The 22,932-nt window shown below is 39.8% G+C and overlaps 1 protein-coding gene across 2 annotated transcripts in view; it reads left to right on the top strand.

Annotated features, from left to right (window-relative positions):
• Positions 1-21,296, top strand: part of LOC130923871 (mucin-2) — a 45,906-nt gene extending 24,610 nt beyond the window's left edge. For both annotated transcript variants that reach the window (XM_057849967.1, XM_057849966.1), the window contains exons 2-4: positions 6,189-7,306; positions 14,276-16,287; positions 17,912-21,296. In XM_057849967.1, the coding sequence (XP_057705950.1) occupies positions 7,147-7,306; positions 14,276-16,287; positions 17,912-19,162 (3,423 nt within the window). In that variant the 5' untranslated portion in view covers positions 6,189-7,146 and the 3' untranslated portion in view covers positions 19,163-21,296. The remainder of the gene's footprint in view (positions 1-6,188; positions 7,307-14,275; positions 16,288-17,911) is intronic.
• The last annotated feature ends 1,636 nt before the right edge of the window (positions 21,297-22,932 follow it).

Raw genomic sequence — 22,932 nt, 5'->3', positions numbered from 1 at the left:
TGATTTGACATTTTTATTTTTGAGAGCATTTTTAGCAAAAGAGCTTTCCACAAAACTTAAAAATTCAAGTGAAAGAGGTTGTGTATACAGTGTGCGGGTGAAAGATAGATGGATCATACACATGACAGCACCTGAGGGTGTCAATTGTGTGCAGATGTCTCTTTATGGGCTTGTTAAGTGATACACCTTCAAGGCTTCGAGTACTTCAGACTATACATATCAGATATCTAAATTCATGTACAGTGCGGTGATAAAAGCATGTGAGTGAATCACCATTCTGACATTCCATTACCAGGCCACTGATGCATCCCGTATGTGTAGACATTAGAAGACTGATTAGTTTATATGGCAGTCTCCATGTGGATGCATCATTCACTGACAATGAACAGGAACCCTGAGATTACACACTAAAGTGGCCTCCCGGGCTCAGACTGTAAATGATATGCTTACCTCTGATCATGGGGGTCAATGAGTGGCATAAGGAAGCTAGCGGTGGGCAAGCAGCACAGGTGGGCACCTTTTGAAGTTCAAGGTAATTGGTGGCTAGATGGAGGGAAAGGAGGGTAGATGACATCAGATGTCAAGTATGAAACAGCCCAATCGGTGGGGTGTGCATTTCTCAAGAAAGCTTTGAAGCAATGCCATACCCCAGCGATTAGGAAGCATAGATGGACATGAGAATGTTGGGTAATGAAGGCAATCAAAAGAAAAAACAGGAGCGACAATGTCAGACTTCCAATGATATCCAGATCCATGACACGTCTCTGAGTTTCAAAGAGCTGTTGTTAGAGAGTCTAAACAGTACCAGCCTTCATCTGCTCTCACTCGCCTCATCACGCCACTATGTGAAATTGTGGAGCTTTTTCGTTGCTGGGCACCGTTTTGTTTTGACTGTATTCAAGGTTATGACTCTGCTAACATATTGCTGAGAGCCTCTCCTTAGTAATACACTGCTATCTTCAAGGTTTGCGGTGAATAGTTTTAAAAGTACAAAGCAACGCTAGAAAGGCACTTAGTCATAACAATCTATACAGGTATGTACAGTTACCATAGTGAGTCACAAGTAAAACAAAGATGCTTAAAGTGCCTGTGACACGAAAAAGCATGTTTATTTCATAATACACGCGGTATTTTATGCTCCTGAATGATATGGACCGCTTGGATGTGTGTGGAAGCGATCACTATATTTATTTAGTTTTTTGAATCCCGCGCCAGGAAAATGAGTGACTTCCGGCTTCGGTCTTGCATTAAGGAGGAGGGCGCTGTGACGTGTACGGTAGAAGACGTCCTCTTCACGCTACAGTGTACTGTTGTGTATGAGGACGAAGGATTCAGCTGATTTTGCGGATTAATACGTTTATTTTTCGCATCACGCCAGCCAAACGGCTGCAGAAAAATCATTCTGTATGAGGGAGAGGCGTATGCGCCTTTTTGGAGTTTCAAAAGGTTCCCATTCACCGTGGATATTTACTGTGGGACCATTGGACTTACGATGAAGTGAGTAAACATCTTGTTTTGTATTATGTCAAATACGAATACAGCGATTACAAAGTAAACACTACAAACTTCCTTTAAATGAAGGACTACTTACGTTTGATCATTGATAGGCATGTAAAAAGCTCTCCTAATGCATTAGCAGCAGCACGTTAGCTGCGTTAGTTCCAGCCACCCTCCTCCGGGGAACGAACTGTAAATTGCTCTCCGCCGGGCGGTTTGCCGATCCGCTAAGACATTCGACAACCGGGTCGTCATGTCAAATAATCCAGGATAGCTATGTGTGATTTTCCGCTTTGAAGACTTTGAAACATCACTCGGTTCGGGTTAGGATGTCGGCTAGCTGTCACGCCTTCTGGTTTGTTTACATTCTCCGAAGCCGGGGAAGGGAAATGACATATGTCCGATTTAGGGGTCATAAAATATCGTTCGGGAGGTGCGACAGTAAAGGTGAAGTCGACAGTTTTGACCATTATGGAGTAATTTTGCCATGTCGTCCTGAATAAATGCATTTTTATTATTTCATATTCCATTCAGCACAAGACTGTTATTTGTCATGACCATGCCATTTATTTAGCAATTGGGGAAAATACTTGGATAAAAAGAGTATCCTGTAAAAATATTGAAGTAAAGAGACAGAAACAATGACATTTTGCCGCTCTCTTCGTCGCGTTTTCCTCGTTGTGAATAATTCCCCCTCAACGGGCTGACTGGTCCTTCTCAAGCCATTTATATAGCTATTGGGGAAAAATACTTGGGTAAAAAGAATATCCTGTAAAAATATTGGAGTACAGAGACTGAAACAATGACATTTTGCGGCTTTCTTCGTCGCGTTTTCCTCTTTCTGAATAATTTCCCCTCAATGGGCTGAATAGTAAAATCGATGAGCCAAGTCTACCGCTGACGTCATCCACCTGTTGGGGATGCTAAAGCCCTATAATGGTAGGCGTGGCTAACCGGCAGATTAAAAGACTAATTTCTTGTCATCTGTGCTTTGCTAAATTGTTGTATATAGTCGAATCGTCTCCAAATATTATTCTAATTCACATAATAATGACATTTTAGACTTTTTTTCTCGTGTCATATGCTCTTTAAAGTACCTGTAACAGCATAAAAAAATCTTACATAGCATTGTTATGTGAATTAGAATCATATTTTGAGACGATTCGACTATATATAACAATTTGGCAAAGCGCAGATGATGAGAAATTAGTCTTTTAATCTGCTGCCCCGACTGTCATTATGGCGCTCTAGCGTCCCCAGCTGCAGGGTCACGATTACATCTGATTTAGAATCTAGCCCATTGAGGGGGAAGATTCAGAATGAGGAAAATGCGACAAAAAGAGCAGCAAAATGTCACTGTTTCAATCGCTCTACTCCAATATTTTTACAGTATATTCTTTTCATCTAAGTATTTTTCCCCAATTGGCTAAATAAATGATATGTTCATGACAAATAACAGTCTTGTGGCAAGTTGAATATGAAATATTGAAAATGCATTTATTCAGTACAACAGGGCAAAATTATTGCATAATGGTCAAAACTGTCGACTTCTTGCACCTCCCGAACGGTATTTTATGCCACCGGAGTTAGTCCGGCTTTTGTCATTTCCTTGCCCCGGCTTCGGAAAGCGTAAACAAAACAGGAGGCGTGACAGCAAGCCGACATGCTAACCCGAAACGAACGGCATTTCCAAGTCTTATTCTCACCTTTCGAAAATGAAAAATCACACAAAACTACTCCAGATCATGTCATAATTGGCGGCGGGGTTGTCGATTGTTTTCACTGATCGGCCAAACCCACGGCGGCGAGCAAGTTACAGCTCGTCACTTCCTTGCTGCAGGCAGGAGTGCTCGTAGTCGGGGAAGCAGTGGAAAATGACCGCCGAGCGGCTGTACCAATCTGTTTCGCCTTCCGACAACGAAAAATTGCAGAAAACTACCCCAACGCATGTCACACACGGCGGCGAGGGTGACAGCCTTTACCAATCGGCCAGCCTCCTGCTCGTTTCGACTCGTCATTCCCATGCTACGGGCAGGAGTGCTTGTTTCCGGGGAAGAAGCTGGAGAATGACCGCAGGACAAACCGGCCGACGTCCGAGGAGCGCGTAGCTGCCCGAGCCCAACCCCAGGATAGTGTTCTATTGCCAGGCACAGAGGCAGAGGGGGCTGGAAGACTGGACGATATGGAGAACCGCAGACGAGAGCGGGGGGCTGCACGAGTATAAGCCGAGTATAGCCCTCGCCCGGCGGGCACATGGAGAGGACCGAGGGTTGTGCGACAAGCCACCGGTAGTCGGCCGAGTGACCTTCTTGGTGGTCAAGGAGCATTGTCAGCCACAAAATGCAAGCCACCTTCTTACTAAAATGTGTGCCATGATTCCAGTACTGTATTTGACATAACACAAAACACGTAGTTTACTTACCTTCTCAGAAGTCCAATGGTCCCACAGTTGTCAGACTTGTTGTTGGCAATCTCTGCAGTGAATGGGAACTTTTTGCAACCCCAAAAAGGCTCACACACCACACTGCCTGGTGCAGCAACAAAAACCTGCAGCACATTTGGCTAGAATGATTCGAAAAATAAACAAATTAATCCGCAAAATCGCATGCTATAAAACAATGCTGTATTGTGAGATGCTGACCAGTGTGACGTCACATTTGAATTCTTCCTCAATCCAGGAAGTCACTCATTTTCATGGTGCGGGCTTATAAAAATTGAATATATAAATCAATTGCTTCCACACATATCAAAGCGGTCCATTTCATTCAGGAGCATAAAATATCGCGTGAAATATGAAATAAACATGCTTTTTGCTGTCATTAGCACTTTAAGTCTCTTCAATGAGTCTGATTAAGAAGACATTAGTTCACATTTAAGGCCAGACTAACATTCTAATATGATTTTTTACTAATTTGTTGAACAGCTGGAAATCACATTATCTTGTGCATGTTTCTTCCGTCAAATGCTAGAACAATCTACATTTAATCTAGTCATTTCAAAAAGTAAAAATGTTATGTACCTATGACAGCATATAAAAAGAGAATGTACTATATAATATGGAGTATGTATTCAAAATAGGTTATGGTTTATGTGATTTTAGCAACTTTAATTTGACTTTTAACAACAGCACAGCATATAACCCTTTGTAGACCATGTGACTATTCTAGGAAGTAAAAACAAGTTGTATGTTTATAAAAAATAAATTTACTAGAACATCAATGACAAATTGCGTCGGAATGCTTTGCTTTGCTTGACAGTAAACCCCTGTGGCTCACTTCCTGTTAATTTTGAGGCACTTATGGGTCACTTTCTGTTAATTTTGGGTCACTTCCTGTTGCTTTTAGTTAAATTCTGGTCATTTCCTCTTAATTGGGGGGCGTTTCTGGGTCACTTCTTGTTGATCTTGGGGAATTCCCATGATTTTTGAAATTCATAGTACCATATTTTTTCGGACTATATTTATCATAGTTTGGCTGGTGGTGCGACTTATACTCAGGAGTGACTTATGTGTGAAATTATTAACACATTATTATATCATTTCACATGTTATTTTGTGACACTGATGTTTTGGTAAACTTGTTAGCATGTTTTTATTCCATATTTATCTGAATAACTCTTAATAGCTTTGTTATGTTAACATACCGGCCATGTTCGCATTTCTTTGTTCATGCATCATGCAACATTATCATACTGTACACTTATTCAGCATGTTGTTCTCTATTGTATTTTCTATTTTAAATTGCCTTTCGAGATGACATATCTTTTCTATGCGTTGGATTTTATCAGGTAAATTTACCCCAAAAATGCGACTTATACTCCGGTGCGACTTATATGTTTTTTTTCCTCTTCGTTGCGCGTTTTTGGGCTGGTGCGACTTATAGTCCGAAAAATACGGTATTTAAATGAGTGCCTTATGCAGGATTAAGCGTGTTTTACCTTAAATTATGTGTAATTTATGTTCCTAAAAACGTTCTTCAAATTCTGTAAACCATTATTGTAGAATGTCTGTCCTTGTAACCACAGAGATCAATCGATTGATCGATAGATAGAAAAACTTTATTATGTCATTGTGGTATGTGCAAGTGAATACATAACAAAATGTCGTTGCATTTGAACCGCACAGTGTTTGAGAGTAAAATAAAACAGTCTAATAGCCACGGGGACAAAACTATTTATGAACTTGGTGGTCCTGCACCGCACGCTGCAGAACCACTTACCAGAGGCCAGCAAGGTAAACAGTCCATGATGTGGGTTCGAGGGGTCCATAATGATATTTGTGGCTTGGGATAAGCAGTGATCTGTCTAAAATCCTGAATGGAAGAAAGAGAAGTCCCAATAATTTTCTCTGCCAGTACTTTGACTTATTATACTTTAAATTTTACTAAGGCATCTCATATCCTTTTTGACACTTTCCATTCTGGACATGAATAGTACTAGTAATTTCATAATCCCATACTTTTATTTTAAGACTTTGACGCCAACTTGAAAGCAGCATGACAATTGGTAAAAAAAAAACTACTTGTCTCGAAAATTCCATGAAATCTCTGTTAATACTTCATAATACTCTGATTCAAAACCTAATAGTAGCTTCAAAATCATGCTTTGTCAAGGATGGAAGAACATTTTTATCTTGTTAGTTCTGTACCAAGGGCTCCCCCAGAGCTATTAAACATCTCTCTCTTGTTTTGCAGGTTACGCTGGACAGGACATGGTTTCATAGAAGGATTAGATAAAGTTGCCCCAGATTCCTTTCAACAAGACTTTGTCTTAAGCCAAAACAGGCTCCACCAAACTAAAACATTTGGAAACTGGGAGTAGAATACAAACAAACAAAGCGAAGGAAGCCAGAAAGAGTTGCCGACCAGTCTAACTCAATTCAAGAGGATAGATTTACTGGTTTTTAGTAATAGTCCAAATGAGCAGTAATTACAGTGTATAACACTGTGTTTGGTCATGACATGCTAAAATTGACAAAGGCTCCCTTTATAACTGAATGTAAAGCTTTCATTAGAATGACCTTCGTATAGTGAAATGCAATTCCTCACAAGAAGCAAACAACAGAAGTGCCATATTGTGCAGCTCCTTTTTCATGTCACACTGGAGTTATGATCGGCAAGATAAAGAGCAGATATTTTCACTGAAAGAAAAATAATCTGGGGGCTGGAGATTTGGATGTAGACAGAGAGAATGTGTCGGTGACCAAAAATAGCGGTGGAGGAAGAGCAACGTCTGGGAAAAGAAAAAGGAGTATTAGAGAACACTTGGCTGTTTCTCAGCTTTTTATGTCAAAATTGTGCATTTTTTTCATGTGGCAGGAGTCCAATGGAACTCATCTTGGGGAATTTTGCCTAGCACAAGAGGGAGGTCCAGTTAGATAGGGAATTAAACTTGATGAAGACAAGCCAGAGAAAACATCTTTTTGACATTTTTTCAGTTGACTACATGAAAATACTTGGAAGGATTTGTGTTGAAAGCGGAGCCATGGCGGTTAGTAGCCAAATGAAGAATTGAGCTACTTGCCTTGACACTTTTTTTCTCCCTGTATACTAGTGAGGACAAAAAATCTAGAGGGAGCCCTGATCCAACTGGGACAAAAGAAATTGAGGATCTTGCTTGGCTGCAGAAGAGTGATTATAACTTGGAGTAACAATGGAGATCGACAAGGGACACACGTCTTTGCGTAGAGGAGTGAGCTGGAGCGCAGGAGGGTTGGCAAAACCTATCCAGGCAGCACAGGCCACCACTGTGGAGGAGTGCACAACACATGAAACCACTGGACTCAACACGGAACAGATGAGAAGCAAAACAAGTGAGTGTTTATCTGGCACTTTCTCACCTAGTTTAAGTAGCTCTTGCAAGAGCAATGTGAGTTTCCTAAGCAAACAAAGAGTACGAAAAGTGGTGCTAGAGTAGGGGCGTCAAACTCATTTTTGGCACAGGTCATATCGTCGTTTGGGTGTCCATTAGAGGGACATGTCTGCCAACTAGGACTGCCACAATAAATCGACAACTATTTTGACGGTTGATTGATCATTTTAAGTTTGTTCACCTAAAAATTGTCCATATTTCCCTATTCTTAAATGCAAATATTTCCTAATTTTTAATATATTTTTATTTTATTTTTACATTTTTGCTCTATTATTAAACCATGAAAGGGGAAAATGCAGATCTCTTTTTTAAAATTAATTTTTGAGTTTTCATTCAATGTTATTTATTTTTTACATGTTTTCATTAAAAATGAAGAGTAAACCTGAAACGGTAAACATTTAGTTATTTCTTTTAAATTAGAAACAAAGCGTAAAAACACTCATTTGTATTTAAAAAAAGAAAAAAAAAATCTTTTATTTATTTATTTAAAATGTTTCAAAAAATAAAACAAGGAAAAATAAGTAAACATTCTGTGATTTCTGTAGTCCTCGATCTTTCATTGAGGATTAGAAACAATATTGGAATTTTTATTTTTGCGAAAAACAGAGTCAATGCGCATCATTTACTTTTGAGGGCCACAAAAAAATGATGTGGCAGTCTGTAACTGAGTTTGTCATCAATGTACTAGAGTATGCGTGTTTAAATTGAGTGCAAATGGTGGGGGTTGAAAAGAGGGTTTAGAAGGCAAATGTCAGAAGAAGAAAAAAAGGTTCCGCCTTCTGTGTAACTGGAGATGGAAAAATGCTCCAAAACATCTGTTTCCATACAGTCCAAATCCAGGCAAAGCCTGTCCGCAATGGAAATGTAATCAATAAAAATATACAACACAGTAACTGTCAGCCATGTCTGTTTAAACCGCTTTAGTCCCCATTTGAAAAACTTAGCGTTGTCAAAATAATTATAAAGGAAAACATTGGATCATAATTTGTCAAATACACTTAAAAGAAACTTGATAAAATCCAATTGTAGCTAGTTATTTCATCTTATTGAATCATGTTATCATTCACTCACTTCATCATCATAAATTTAATTATTCTTGATCATGTACTTGTATCATGAATGGGCAAAAACATTAAATGTAATTCCAATCCAAAATACCTAGTTTGTACTTGCGTCAAAGTAAACTACAAAATGCACAGCCTGTATCGGTATCAAAATACTTTATTTTGTATTCTAAAATACATACAGTTGTGGTCAAAAGCTTACATACACTTGTGAAGAACATAATGTCATGGCTCTCTTGAGTTTCCAGTTATTTCTACAACTCTGATTTTTCTCCAATAGAGAGATTGGAACAGATACTTCTTTGTCACAAAAAACATTCATGAAGTTTGGTTCTTTTATGACTATATTATGGGTTAACAGAAAAAGTGGACAAATCTGCTGGGTCAAAAATATACATACATAGATCTGAAAAAGCGAATCATTGACTTGAACAAGTCAGGAAAGTCACTTGGAGCCATTTCAAAGCAGCTGCAGGTCCTAAGAGCAACAGTGCAAACAATTGTTTGTAAGTATAAAGTGCATGGCACTGTTTTGTCACTGCCACGATCAGGAAGAAAACGCAAGCTTTCATCTGCTGCTGAGAGAAAATTGGTCAGGAGGGTGAAGATTCAACCGAGAATCACCAAAAAGCAGATCTGCCAAGAATTAGAATCTGCTGGAACACAGGTGTCAGTGTCCACAGTCAAGCGTGTTTTGCATCTCCATGGACTGAGAGGCTGCCGTGCAAGAAGGAAGCCCTTGCTCCAAAAGCGGCACCTTAAGGCTCGACTGAAGTTTGCTGCTGATCACATGGACAAAGATAAGACCTTCTGGAGGAAAGTTCTGTGGTCAGACGAAACAAAAATCGAGCTGTTTGGCCACAATGCCCAACAATATGTTTGGAGGAGAAAAGGTGAGGCCTTTAACTCCAAGTACACCATGCCTACCGTCAAGCACCGTGGTGGTAGTATTATGCTGTGGGGCTGTTTTGCTGGCAATGGAACTGGTGCTTTACAGAGAGTAAATGGGATAATGAAGAAGGAGGATTACCTTCAAATTCTTCAAGATAACCTAAAGCCATCAGCCCGAAGATTGGGTCTTGGGCGCAGTTGGGTGTTCCAACAGGACAATGACCCCAAACACACATCAAAAGTGGTAATGGAATAGCTAAATCAGGCTAGATTTAAGGTTTTCGAATGGCCTTCCCAAAGCCCTGACTTGAACCCCATTGAGAACTTGTGGACAATGCTGAAGAAACAAGTCAATGTCAGAAAGCCATCAAATTTAACTGAAATGCACCAATTCTCTCAAGAGGAGTGGTCAAAGATTCAATCAGAAGCTTGCCAGAAGCTTGTGGATGGCTACCAAAAGTGCCTAATTGCAGTGAAAATGGCCAAGGGACATGTTACCAAATATTAGCGCTGCTGTATGTATATTTTTGACCCAGCAGATTTGATCACTTTTTTCTGTTCACCAATAATAAAGTCATAAAAGAACCAAACTTCATGAATGTTTTTTGTGACAAAGAAGTATCTGTTCCAATCACTCTATCAGAGAAAAATCAGAGTTGTAGAAATAACTGGAAACTCAAGAGAGCCATGACATTATGTTCTTCACAAGTGTATGTAAACTTTTGACCACAACTGTACTTCTCAAAGGCAATTTTCCTATTGGTAACATTTTCTCTGTTTTACACACACATCCAAAATCAACATATCAGATAAAGGATTTTACACATGAACAAACAAACATGGGCAGTTGTATTTTTAACAATCTATACTTTAAATCAGTGTTTTTCAACCTTTTCTGAGTCACGGCTTGTTTTTACATTGGAAAAAATCTCGCGGCACACCATAATCCAAAAATGTTCCAAAATTGCTTTCTGTACATTATACTAAATGTTAATATAATTTATCAATATTTATACTTACTCAGTGTGAAACTTGAGCCCGTTTAAATGAACACAAAACCGATATCCTGGCAGTAATCTTCGTCAACAGCTCAGAATTATCAGACAGGGGGATTTTAGCAAGGTATTTACCGCATCAGGGCCAAGCATCTTGCACGCAATGGTTTGCAGGCAAGTAGTTTTGTCTCTGCCACAGTGTGGGACTTTTTGGATGTAGCAATAAGTTCAGCAACAAGGTAACTGGCTTTGAGGGCTTTCTCGTTTACCTTTGCTATCTTTCTCAAAAAAGTTGCCTGTTTTTCTATGTTTTCACAAAGGCGAAGGAAATAGTCCATCGACTTGTTTTGAAGCCGTTTAAACTTGCTTGGCACCATAGCTCCTCATGTTGCGTTCAAGAACTGCTCGGATTTCTAGCCATCAGCCACCTTGTTGTCCTCGACAGTGTGTTGGAATAAAACACGTGGAGGAATCACGGTCGTCACATATGGATAAAATGGAAAGGACACTTTCGTGTGTATCGACTCTTGACGAGTCTAATCAAATGATGTACTGTAGGCATGCTCTGGTCCACATCGTCGTGGACTGCAAGTTGGCTGATGGTTAGAAATCCGAGCAGTTCTTGAACGCGATACGAGCAATACCTTGCTCATCTGCACACGACCAAAACCTTCTACCTACTCCTTCCTTCCTACTGCAACTCCGCCCGACGACGTTACAAGCGAAATTGGATCATTTCTCACGGCACACCTGACGATCTCTCACGGCACATTAGTGTGCCGCGGCACACTGGTTGAAAAACACTGCCTTAAATATTATAATCCAATGATACCAAACTAGTGAGTCATCATAAAACACCTATGACATTAGGGAACCATTCTGTCTATTTCATGAAACAATCCACTGTGAAATTATTTGCTACCTCACATGCAGTACAATCTACTAAAAGACTCTAAAACCTCAGGATCATCTGTAAAAATGAACAAGTCCTCTTCCTCTGATGGAACAGTGACACAACCAGTCTCACATTGTTACAAGGCAGCATGCTTTTGGAATTTTTTATTCTTGTCTACCATTCTTCGGGAAAGCTATTACATCTTGTAATATGTGGAATTACACCTGCCAGGACTTACTCTAACTTTTGGTTGCAGTTGAAGAATAGGACCAACCCTCCAAAGGGGCATCCAGAAGTTTAACGCAGTAACAAATAATGGCATTTTTTGCCTCAGAAGCAAATATATTATTACATTGTCTCATGCGAATTACTTCGCATTTGAAAATACTCTGCGGCCATTGTCGACAATCAGAGGAATTAAATTTCTCTCTCCAGTGTTTTGTCCAGTAGGTAAAAGCTGGCTCTCCACTTACAAAACACAGAATGCAACTCCGCGTAAGAGCAATTTCAAGATGGCTACACCTCTGCACAGACCTTTGACACAGAAATATTATAGGGTTGGTTTTAACCTCTGGCTGTTCTCTTATCCCCTATGGGATCCACCTGGAGTTTAGGTCACATTCAGCCCGCTAGATCCCAGGACCTCTGTTAATCCTTGTTTTTCCATCCCGCTTCATACGACAGCCACTGGGACCAGTGCTGTCATCCAGCTCAGCTCACAGCCAGTGCCTGATGAAAGATAACATCCGACAGGATAATCTGACCTTTGATACGCAAAATGCAGGGTTAGCCTCTGACTTAAAAATCCCCCCGCTGTGTGGGAGTATTCTATTCCATTGAGAGAAGGCTGAAAGGGACGGAACTGATAGCAGAGGGATGAGGTCGCGAAATTTGATGTGGTGGGAGAAAGTGGGTGTAGACAATGTGATATCATGGCTCGGGGCTTCAAGTTTTGTCTTTGCTCGAGGACAGGAAATTCCTATCCTTGCCCTTGCAGGTTGGAGTTTATGCTCAGAGGGTTCAAAGAGGCCAAGCACTCACGGAGAGTGCATAATAAACACACGCAGACAGGGAGGGTAGCAGGGGTCAGCCACTGGGGCTCTGTGGTCTCAGTGCACTAATCCATATGCACATAAACTGGAGTATATCCCTTTCCAATGACTCTAACAAGGGTCAGACATTTTTCTGCTGTCACTCGACATTAGATAAGCAGCTCAGTACTTGACACGGAATGGACATTTCTCCTAAACTGTCAAAACAAAAGTCAGAGCTGACACTTGTAGTTTCTCCGCAGAAGCCATAAGCCCTGCTGAGTTTTGTCCTTTGTTTTTTTTTTCAAAGAAACAAAGCCATATTTGAAGTAGTGCAACATAGCTGCAGGCAGGCAGACAGGCGGCGCAAGCTCCAGCTGTAGACACCCTCCCTCTCTGCGTGCTGCTGGACTTGCTAAGAAAAGGAAATTGAAGCTTGTGCCACAGTACAGAGAGGGAAAGGGGTGTGTGAGGCCAGAAGACGCAGTTCAGTGGAAAACTCTTTGGGACGTACATAATGGCGGAGCTCAGAAATTGACAGGGGATAGAAAGGTAAGAGGAGAAACTACAGAAAAGTCATTCATAGATTTGAATTCAGATGTTTTCAGGTTCAAGATAAAGATGTGTTTAATAAAGGATGGTTTGTAACATTTTCAGAAATTTTGCCATGTTGAAAAATAGATTTAATGTTAAGTCGTTGATTTTAAAATTTGTATATTAACTCCTGTGCAAACTTTATAATCAATGTCATTATTAAAGACTATAATAATTTGATTCAAACAATAAACAAACAAAAAAAACTCTTTTAGTTGCTAGGGAGGTTAGCATCTATTTTGAGAGCTGTTAATGATGTGAATGTCATGAGCCTGAGTTTGCACCTGCATGTTACCTGATAACTAAGCTGGCACCAGAGAGAGGCCAACTTTACATTAAGGACATTTCATTTCAGGCTTCACTGCTCTGACTTATTCTGCTTAATTCACAGGCCAACATTTTTTATGTATTATTTTCATGTTAACGCCTAAATAAGTCATTTTGGGGACAAGGACTAAAACAGGAAAAAAGAGCAACTGCTTTAAGTTTAAAACTTCCAACTAAATCTAAAACTCCAAAAAAACAAACACAAAAAAAAAAAAAAAAAAAAAAACATCTCAAGTACCTAACTCTCCAGAATCAATTTCAGATGCTAACATTAAATTCACATTGAATGGGTTACCATGAAAGCTATTTTTGACATGTTACACCAATCTGTAATTATTTTGAATGACACATAATTACTTGAAATAATGTAGCTGTCTGGATAAATCAGTGTCTTAAACAAAGAATGAATCGTGGTTGTTCCAGTTGTCATAGAAACCTCCTGAAGGGACGTGAAATTTCTTCCCAGAATTACATGAAGGGGATGAATAATGTATAACATGTGACCAGGATCAGTAGTTAAATGAATCTGCACTATTTATACTATTTGGCTGGTTCCTTAATAATGTGCAGCTTCCATAATACTTTCATACACTTTGAAACACTTTTCATGTTTTAATTTTTAAAATGTGAACATTTTGATTTATAGCACTTGACAGACAACAATTACCAGATGGTAAAACTGGTCGAGTTTTTAACTTTTAAGTTTTCCAGTAAGAAATAAGGCATGTTGGATGTTTAAGCAGGGGGTTTTCTCCACAGTAGAAGAATGCTCAGGGAGGGACTTGACCAGATTGCAGAGGAAATAACTTTGCTGCTTGGAATGGAACTCATAAGCTCGGAAAACAAACCATAATTTTAAGCAGAGACATGCTGAATATTATGATTTATAAGCATTACAAAGCAAATGGACACCACTGGCTTTTATATAATTTGGTCAGAAAAGGTAAAAATGGGGTTCAAAATCAATTGATCATACCTTTCTTTTGATTTGTTTTTTCAAAGTAATCTGGTCAGAATTCACTTGATGCCAGGGAGTGCCTCTGTTTATAATCTTTCCCTCTTTTTTTTCTTTTACTAAACCGAGTGCCCTGTTACATTTTCTTTCCCATCTAGATCTAACCAGGAGCGTCAGCTTATCTGAGAAGGAGCTAAAGGAGGCCCGCCTGAAAAGTCACATCATTGCAGCTCAGCTCACTGTGCCAAGCAACTCCAGCTCCAGAGGTGTGCAACTTTTCAACCGGCGCAAGCAGAGGGTCAGCGCCTTTACACTGGAAAGCAGTAGAGGGGGGTCAAAGGAGGCCATAACCGGGAATGTAAAACCCAATGTGTCATGTAGCAAACTAACATGGGCAGAGAGAAGTCGTGAGGAAAAGGACCGAGACTTGAACCACAAGAATTGCACTACCAGCCCACTACTCGTGTCTACTAGGAGTATACAAGCAAAAGGTGACACCATGGAGGAACAAGGTGACCATTGTGGCAAAGAGGATGTCACTGAACACAAAATTATCCAAGAAAGACATTTCCTCCCTGTAAAGGAAATAGATGAGCAGGAGGAGCCAGAAAGCGATACAGTCCATGAACTTGAAGACAAAGTCAAGGATGATCTTCCGCCCGAAAGAGAAACCAGTAATCCAATTGTGATGACTCTTATGGAGAATGATGCAGCAATGAATGGGGGTCACACAGCACCACCTGCCCTTGAAAATCTTGCTAATGGCTGCCATGGGCCTCCAATGATTGCTGTGTCTACATCAAAGCCGACCACCATCATCAATCGAACTGCCAGGCCTTTTTTCTCCCCTCTGACGGTACAGTCTCAAGAAGCGGCCAATGCTGAAATGGACAATGTCCCTACTCGTTCCGCATTCAATGCTTCCCGCCCAGTTGCAGTTTCAACTCCACCTCCTCCAACATATCCCACACCTGCCCTACCAGCCTTTACAAACAAGCCACCAAAGAAGGATGACTTCAGTCCACCTGTGACACCTCCCACTTCTCTTCCACCACCTCCTAACATTCATACATCTCAGAATGCTGCTTCACCCCTACCCCATTATGGACCACCAACAGCTCCAAAGCCTACATTTGTTCCCCAGCCTTTTGTGGAAAGTAGGTCAACACCACCGATAAAGACCGGATTGCTTGAGGATAGTGCTGCCAAACGACCGGGTAAAAAGTCGATGTTCACTTTCAAAGAGAAGAAAGTTGTAGCTCCAAATCCCGAGCTGCTTTCTTTAGTGCAAGGGGTGGATGAAAAGAAGAAAATGAGGCAAAGATCTCTGCCTGAACCCACATCTGAGGAGGAGTTACTAGCTCTGGGTGCGGAGGCATCCAACTTTCTGACCAAAGAGGAAGACAGAGCTGAAGAAGCCAAAGTCCCAGAGTGGACATCATGTCTTAAGAGCTCTAGAACCTATACAAGAGTAGAACATAAACCAGAACAGACCCTCAATGATGCATCAGGCAAGGGTGCAGAGCTTTTCGCCAAGCGCAGATCCAGAATGGAGAAATACGTAGTAGAGAATCAAAATATAGGTCATCATATTCGATCTCCTTCTCCAACAATGTCTTTGCCACCATCTTGGGTTTACCCATCAAACATGCCAGGTAGGGTCAAAGCTATGGCTAAAAACTCTGACATGTGTGCTCAACTTGCTGAAAACATGAAAGCCCAACAAACCACCAAGCCAAAACCAAGACAAACAATGCAACCAACTCAAGTTGAAGAGACACCTCCTCTTGAGAATGGTTGCTCCAAGATAGAGATGGACCTGTCAAGACACCGACCTTACCAGCTTAACTCGTCCCTCTTCATCCTGAAACCAGTCAAGGATCCGTTAAGTACTCTACCCAAAGGAGCACCACAAGCCAAAAACCAGATGCCCCCTCAGTCTTTTTCTAGACACAATTCCTTACCTAAAAACCCTGCCTCTCTCTTTCAAACCCAGTGTCAATCTCCTCAGATTCCTAACAGCGGCATCACAAGAGTAGAGTATCCACCAAGTCCAGCTTGTGGTCAGCCATCAACTGTTTTTTCTCCAGCCCGTGTATCATCCCACCGGCCTGGGGTTCAGGCACCGAGGCCAAGATTTTCTGCCAAGCAAGCAGGAATTGAAACACAGGTGTGGAGGCCTTTTATCTTTTAAGAGGTTTTACGTAATAACCTAGTGATTGCCAAACTTAATTTCACAAACATTTAAACCATTTTTTGTTCTACCTGCACCTCTCTGTTTCATCTTTCTCTGTCTTTGCTTTCTTTAAGCGCTTGTTGAATCGAAATTACTGATGTGAAATGTTCACATAAATCATGTCTCACATTACACCTGTTTTTTTTGTATGAGGGAAAACAAAAATGTTAATCTTAATTTAAGTTGCTGATATCCGCAGGTAACACCTAAGGCTTTAAACCTGAGACAAAAGAAAAATGTGTGTTAACATGATCAGATGAGTTTTCATGCCAGATGCTGTGAAGCACTTAAGCGCTAAATGCCTCCGTCTTGAGTATGTAAATAAAATGAATAACAACTTGGCTTCCCTTTCCACACTCGTGTTTTCGTTATTTGGGGAAGAGAGTGATGCTGTTACAAAGCACTTTGACAGATGTGGCATCTGTTTTATGAGCTACACTTTGCAATTTAATGCTTCTCAATGACGTGAAAATGCTGCCATAGAATTCCTTTTATGTCTTTATACGTATCTTAAGGGTAATTTGCTCTGCTCACCACGTTTTGTTTTTTTTTTAACTAAAAATTTAGTGCTTACTTGGATTCTTTGATGTTTGCCATCTGCAGACTGCATCCAAATTTGCTTCCAGGACCTGCTTCGATATTGTTTTGAAGAAGCAATTCCAACATTGATCGTTTACAGAAAAAAAAAAAGTTCTGTCCAGAGTTTGCATGTCTGTTTCACTTCAAATATCTTCATTCACGTTCTGTTCTAATTGTCTTTTTGTGTTTTACCTGAATACCTTCCTCTCTGATTAAAGCTTTATGCATTCATTCATCTGTGACCTCCTTCTCCTTTTTCTAATTTCATATTATCACTCGTGCATTACTTTCACTTCTGGAGTATATATCACTTCCCTGCTTTTCTTGCTGGACCTGCAAACACTTGATCCCACAAAAAAATAACATACAGCACATCACATAACTTTCACGTAACAGGTGAAGAAAACATTTTATAACATGAAGCATTACCGTATATTTTGTGTTTGTCTTGAATATCTGTTACACATTGTGAATATGAAACATTTATGGTCTTGCTGGTTATAAGGGGCTAAGATGTTTAAAGAAATAAACCTAACTTATACAAGTGAGTTAAGGAGTTCATAATTTTATTCCATTGAGATAATATTTAGTAAGATGTTTATTCGGGGATGTTTACATGTTGTTCTGCCAAGTAACCTCAGATCCCTGCAAAGACCGGTCATATTCATAGTAACCTGAGAACAGCACATAAAACTGGGTCGACATGGACTATTGGCCAGGATAGTGCACAAACACATGCAGAGGATTAAAATTCATAGTTAGTCTGACCTTAATGCCATTGCGATTCTAATGAATATTCTTTAGGCGGAACAGAGTTCTTGAATTTAAAAATGTGTTGATTTAAAGGTATCTCTTTCATAAGTGAGTAATGAACAATACAATCAATAAAGATTAGTATGTGCTACTGCCAGGTACACCATCTGTTGCATTGTATGAATGATTACACAGTAAAAAAGCTATATTTGTTATGGTCCAACAGAAATCAATGGAGTCCTGTTCAGTTGAACTTCCCAGTGAGACTCGGCCTGGCCTTACAAGGAAGTACAGCAGTCCAGACTGTCTTGCCAGTTCAACGTGGACCTCCAGTCTTCAAACAAAGCACCCGTCTGCAACCATCTCCAGCCGATCAGTCACATCCCCTGTTCCTTTTTCTAGGGTTACCAGATCCCAATCTCCTGTGGCCAACCAAAATATCCAGCTTTCCACAGTTTTATCACCTTCCGTAACCAGGCCATCCCAGACCTCTACATCCACATCACCATGCCCTGCTAATTGGAGCTCAAGATGCCAATCCCCAATGATAGCCCAAAATACCCGATCATCCCCCAATTGCTCAGGTCATGATTTGCGATTGCAAACATCCAATTCCTCTCGTACACTACCATGGGGTTCAAGATGCCAATCCCCACTAGTCAACCTACAATCTTCCAATTCTTCACACGTTTCATCCAAAATATTGACAAACACCTCCCCACTGTCTCCACCTTGGGGATCAAGATGCCAGTCTCCTATGGTGAGCATAAGTAACGAGAATTCCACCCTCTCCTCACTTTCTTCTTCCAGATCTTCACAAACAACCACAACTGCACCTCACCGTTCGCCTCCTTGGAGTCCAAGGTGTCAATCACCAATGGTAATTCAGACTATTCATGCTTCCACTATTTCCTCTTCCAAACTTTCCAAAACACCAACAACAACGTCTCCTGTCTCGCCACCTTGGGGCTCACGTTGCCAATCTCCTGCACTTTCTCATTCTAGTTTGTCGTTTCCCTCTGCTCACCGTCTGTCTATATCCTCTGCCTCCTCTCCTGTTACCCTGCCAAAGGACAGTCGCTGCATGTCCCCAATCAATAATAATTTAGAGTCAAAGGCTAACCATCGAATGCTGGCAAAGAACATAATCAATGCAGCCAAACGTAAAAACAGCCCGTCTCCAGGTGCATTGAGCAGCCACAGCTTACCTATCTCACCAGTGGGATATTCCCACCATGGCTATGACTGCAAACCATTCCAGTCGCCAACCGTCACCATTCCTCCCCAAACCCCAACACAGCGGATTTGCTCTCCCGTGAGGATTTACAACGCACGTTCCCTGACTGACTCTGATGCGTCCATTGAGTCAGAGGACTCGGGCCTGCGTTCACCTGGAATGCATTCTTACAACAGCTATCCCCGTGGTTGGGGTGGCAGCCTTAGAGTGAAGAAAAGCACCATCTCTACTGACCTGTGAGGATGCTACATTTTGGCTTTCATTCGCCTTGTAAACAGAGATCTTGAACCATCAAAAAATGGTTCATAATGCAGTTAATATCTTATGAGATTTATGTGGTATCTTGTAAACATCCGGCACACTAAAAGGGCAAACTAACCAAAGATTTTCAACTTCACTTCAAATGTTATACTTTACAGTATCGCAACAAGCATACTATGGCTTTAATAGCTTATTAGCTAGAACTGATAATTGCGTTTGAACAAAGGTGCACCGATTGATCGGTCGATTTCATTAATTTGGGGGGATCGGTCGATCACCAAAAATATATCTTTTTTGGGGCTCGTGTCTTGAGTGAGTTAGCCACATTAGTCCGCTAGCCTTTGGTCGCGGACTTTCGTAATCATTTATATGAGTATATAAGTTGTTGGGTATTTCCGTACTTCCGCGACCCCAACATAAAGGTTTACGATTATAATGTATGCCACTCTATGTTGTGTTAAAGTGGGAAAGAGTAAAATGTGTATTGGAGTCACTGTGTGGTAATTGTTTTGCTGCCACCAGATGTCCTCATTACACTGGCTTTCCTTTGGTTGTGAATTCAGTCAAATAATACCTGTTTAGTGAAATCTCACATTTGGGTCACATTCAAACTGTTCCAATACTAAAAGGTATTAAAATGCGTGAAAAGAAAGACTTAAGAGACCTGATATAATTTTAATAATTCTCTTCCCCAGAAAGTTTGAATTTACCAATTTCCTCAGCAGATCAGGCTTTTCAAAAATAAGCTGACTGATCAGCCAGAAAATTGTGATCGGTGCACCCCAACTTTTGAATGTGGTAATCGTTGTTTACTGGTCAAAAGACATACTTTTAAAATGTTCTTACATTTATCAATGACCACATAGATTATTAATGCTCATAATGCTATGCAACACACTTTTACACATGGCTGCAGTTTACAGTATGTCACAGATGTCTATCTTAACTCATGGCAAATTGCAATCAATACATAGTGCAATACTCATTGTAACATGGTGTATATACGTTGCTTTATATATTGCATTTGCAGAAGTGAATGTAAACCTTTATTACACACAGGAAAGGGAGATGGGGGTCCTTGGCACACAATCAAAGGTTAAAAATGACTCCGTTTAAAGTAAGGATGGGCATTTGACCAAATTTCTTCAATAATAGACATAAGTGTGGATTTTGCTAATGAGTTTAACGGGTTGAGTGAATTTCTCTGAATTTTCTGGACCCCTTTTTCTGTGCAATTGTCATATTAAGCAAATTAATGCTGGCTAGAGGATTTGTCATATTGGAAGAATGCATGAATGTAGCTCAACTTATAACTGATGTAACTTCACCAGCAAACAGCTGGTTGCAGCTAAGCAGTGCAACCAACATAAAGTTACACAATTAAATAAAGTACTTAACAATCAGTTATTCAATTTTGAAGCACAATTTTTATATTCATGTTGAGAAATGTCCGTCTTTTGTTTGGCTGATCATACTGTTAAGGAAAACTAGTAGGCTACACATTTCTGAAAATTTCTGACAAACATGTAGAACACATTTTGAAATGTTGCTTTTTTTATTCATTAATTTGTGGAAAAGAAAGTGTATTTTGAATGCAAAATATGTTCCAGTTTTATATTCTCAAAGTTTCTTTTCATAAGCAACCATATTTGCACTTATTTGCCTATTTCATTCATTTCCCATACAAAACCATCCAATTTAAGTCTTGTCTTAATAGTGTTTTGTACAATCCAAGTTAATGCCAAAATGGACATAATTGGTTGTGGCCTTTAAATGAACACTTTCTCTTTCTACTTTGAGTGTTGATTCTGAAAGCTATCTTTACCCCATTCCTGTGTCAGCAAACAGCACATCACAGACTCGAGTCTTTTGAGAAGCATGGACACCTGTTTGGCGTTGACCTTCAGCAGGATTAAACCTATCACTGTCAATAGATTGGTTTCAGCAGGACTTTGGACCGGCCAACCTTTGCTGACACCCTTCATTTGGACTTTTGCAAAAGTTTTTAAGGGCCCTGTGATTGTGCAAATGCATTTTTACAAAACTAACATTCCATGATTGCATGATGTATAGAAATCACTGAATAATAAAGTGGTGATACACAGCTTTGAAACGTTATTTCTCTCCACAAGACTATGGGTTCTCTAATCAATTATTCGTTTGTAGTTTCTATTAAAAATTCAAATGCAGTTTCAACAACTAGTGGCATATAAATTTATTCTGGTGAGTTTATCTGTTATACATTTATTAGACTTTTGTGTCTGACTGCAGAGTTCAGGTAGTTAATTAAATTTAACGTTGCCCATTACAAGGTTTGAAGGCCTTTGATAGCCCCAAAATTATTATCTAATGAATCACATTGGAATAATTGGATACAGATGAAAACCTGCAATTTGCCACTAGCAATCAGTAAAGTAGGAATATCAGGCGCATACGGGTACCTACAAATTGACCCCACACACACTGGTGTCCATTTTCATTTCAAAGTTGTTTACATACTTTGTGAAAAGTGCTTTGCCAAAATGTCAGCCTCCAAGGTCCAAATTAACATTCATCTAAGTTTCCGAGACTGCCATCTGTAGGACTTTGGACAGAAGTTCAAATGAATATGAAAGTTCCCAATCATCAATGACTCACCTCAACACAAATGCATTCTTAGATAAAATAATTAAATGCAACATACACACTGATTTATTTTATTTTATTTTTTTTTGACAATTGGATATTGATGAATATACAATGTAATGGTTGTTTTTTTTATAGTTGTAGATTCTATTAGTGTTGAGCTGCACCTCATTACAGGGACATATATTAACACTAATTGTTAAACTAATCTATTTGACAGATTATGATCCTTTGAAGGGGAATAGTATTGACTTCTCTAAATCCCTAAGGAATAATGTGCAAGTAGCTCTTAGCATTATTAACCCATCTATCCATTTTCAATTGCACTTAAATTTTCCTCATTAGGGTCATAGGCAAGCTGGACCAAACCCATTTGAGTTTGTGCGAGACCCAGGCTACACCAAGGAATGGTTGCTAGTTCATTCCTGGGCATATGGAAACAAACATTCACTAAATCTAGTGTACTAAAAGAAACCCCTTGAAACACGAAAACCTGTGTCCAGGCAACAATACTAGTTCTTTTTATACTAGTAAAAATAATTCTAAACACGACCAACATCTAATGTTCTGGTTCCAAGAATTTCTCAATCTCAATACACAACTTAATATTTCAATGAAGTGAAGTTGTGCAATTTATATCCCACCCAAGAATTACATCACTCTGAGTGTCACGAAACTAGGAGTTGTAACGCCTGTTCCGCCAAAGAATTAGTCATATGACAGTGAGAGTTTCATTTGAGACACAAGAGGCCGCTCTTGAAGTCTAAAAAGCCAAAACCAGGACAGAGCTATCATTTTGACTGCTTGGAATACAAAAAAACACCAGTTTGAATGTCGTTATTTATTTCTTTATTTTCCCTTCAGGCATGACAAATCCAAACAAGCATACTGCATTCATATGTGTTTAGATTTAATTCAACCCGAAAAGAAAAGGGCAGACGGGAGAAACCGAAGCTTGAATGAATAAATTTGATTTGCTCATTTTGCTTTGAAATTTCTTCAAAATTTCAAAGCAAAATCCATTGGTATGTTGGAAAACATTTTTTATTTTCTAACACTAAAATTAAGTTGATGGCTTAAAATACGTATGTAATAATATTATTCTAATACTTTAACATTTAATC

Source organism: Corythoichthys intestinalis, chromosome 11 (genome assembly GCF_030265065.1).
Source record: "Corythoichthys intestinalis isolate RoL2023-P3 chromosome 11, ASM3026506v1, whole genome shotgun sequence".
Classification (NCBI taxonomy): Eukaryota; Metazoa; Chordata; class Actinopteri; order Syngnathiformes; family Syngnathidae; genus Corythoichthys; species Corythoichthys intestinalis.
The sequence above is the reverse complement of the archived record's forward strand: the minus strand, read 5'-3'. Positions and strand labels throughout refer to the sequence as shown.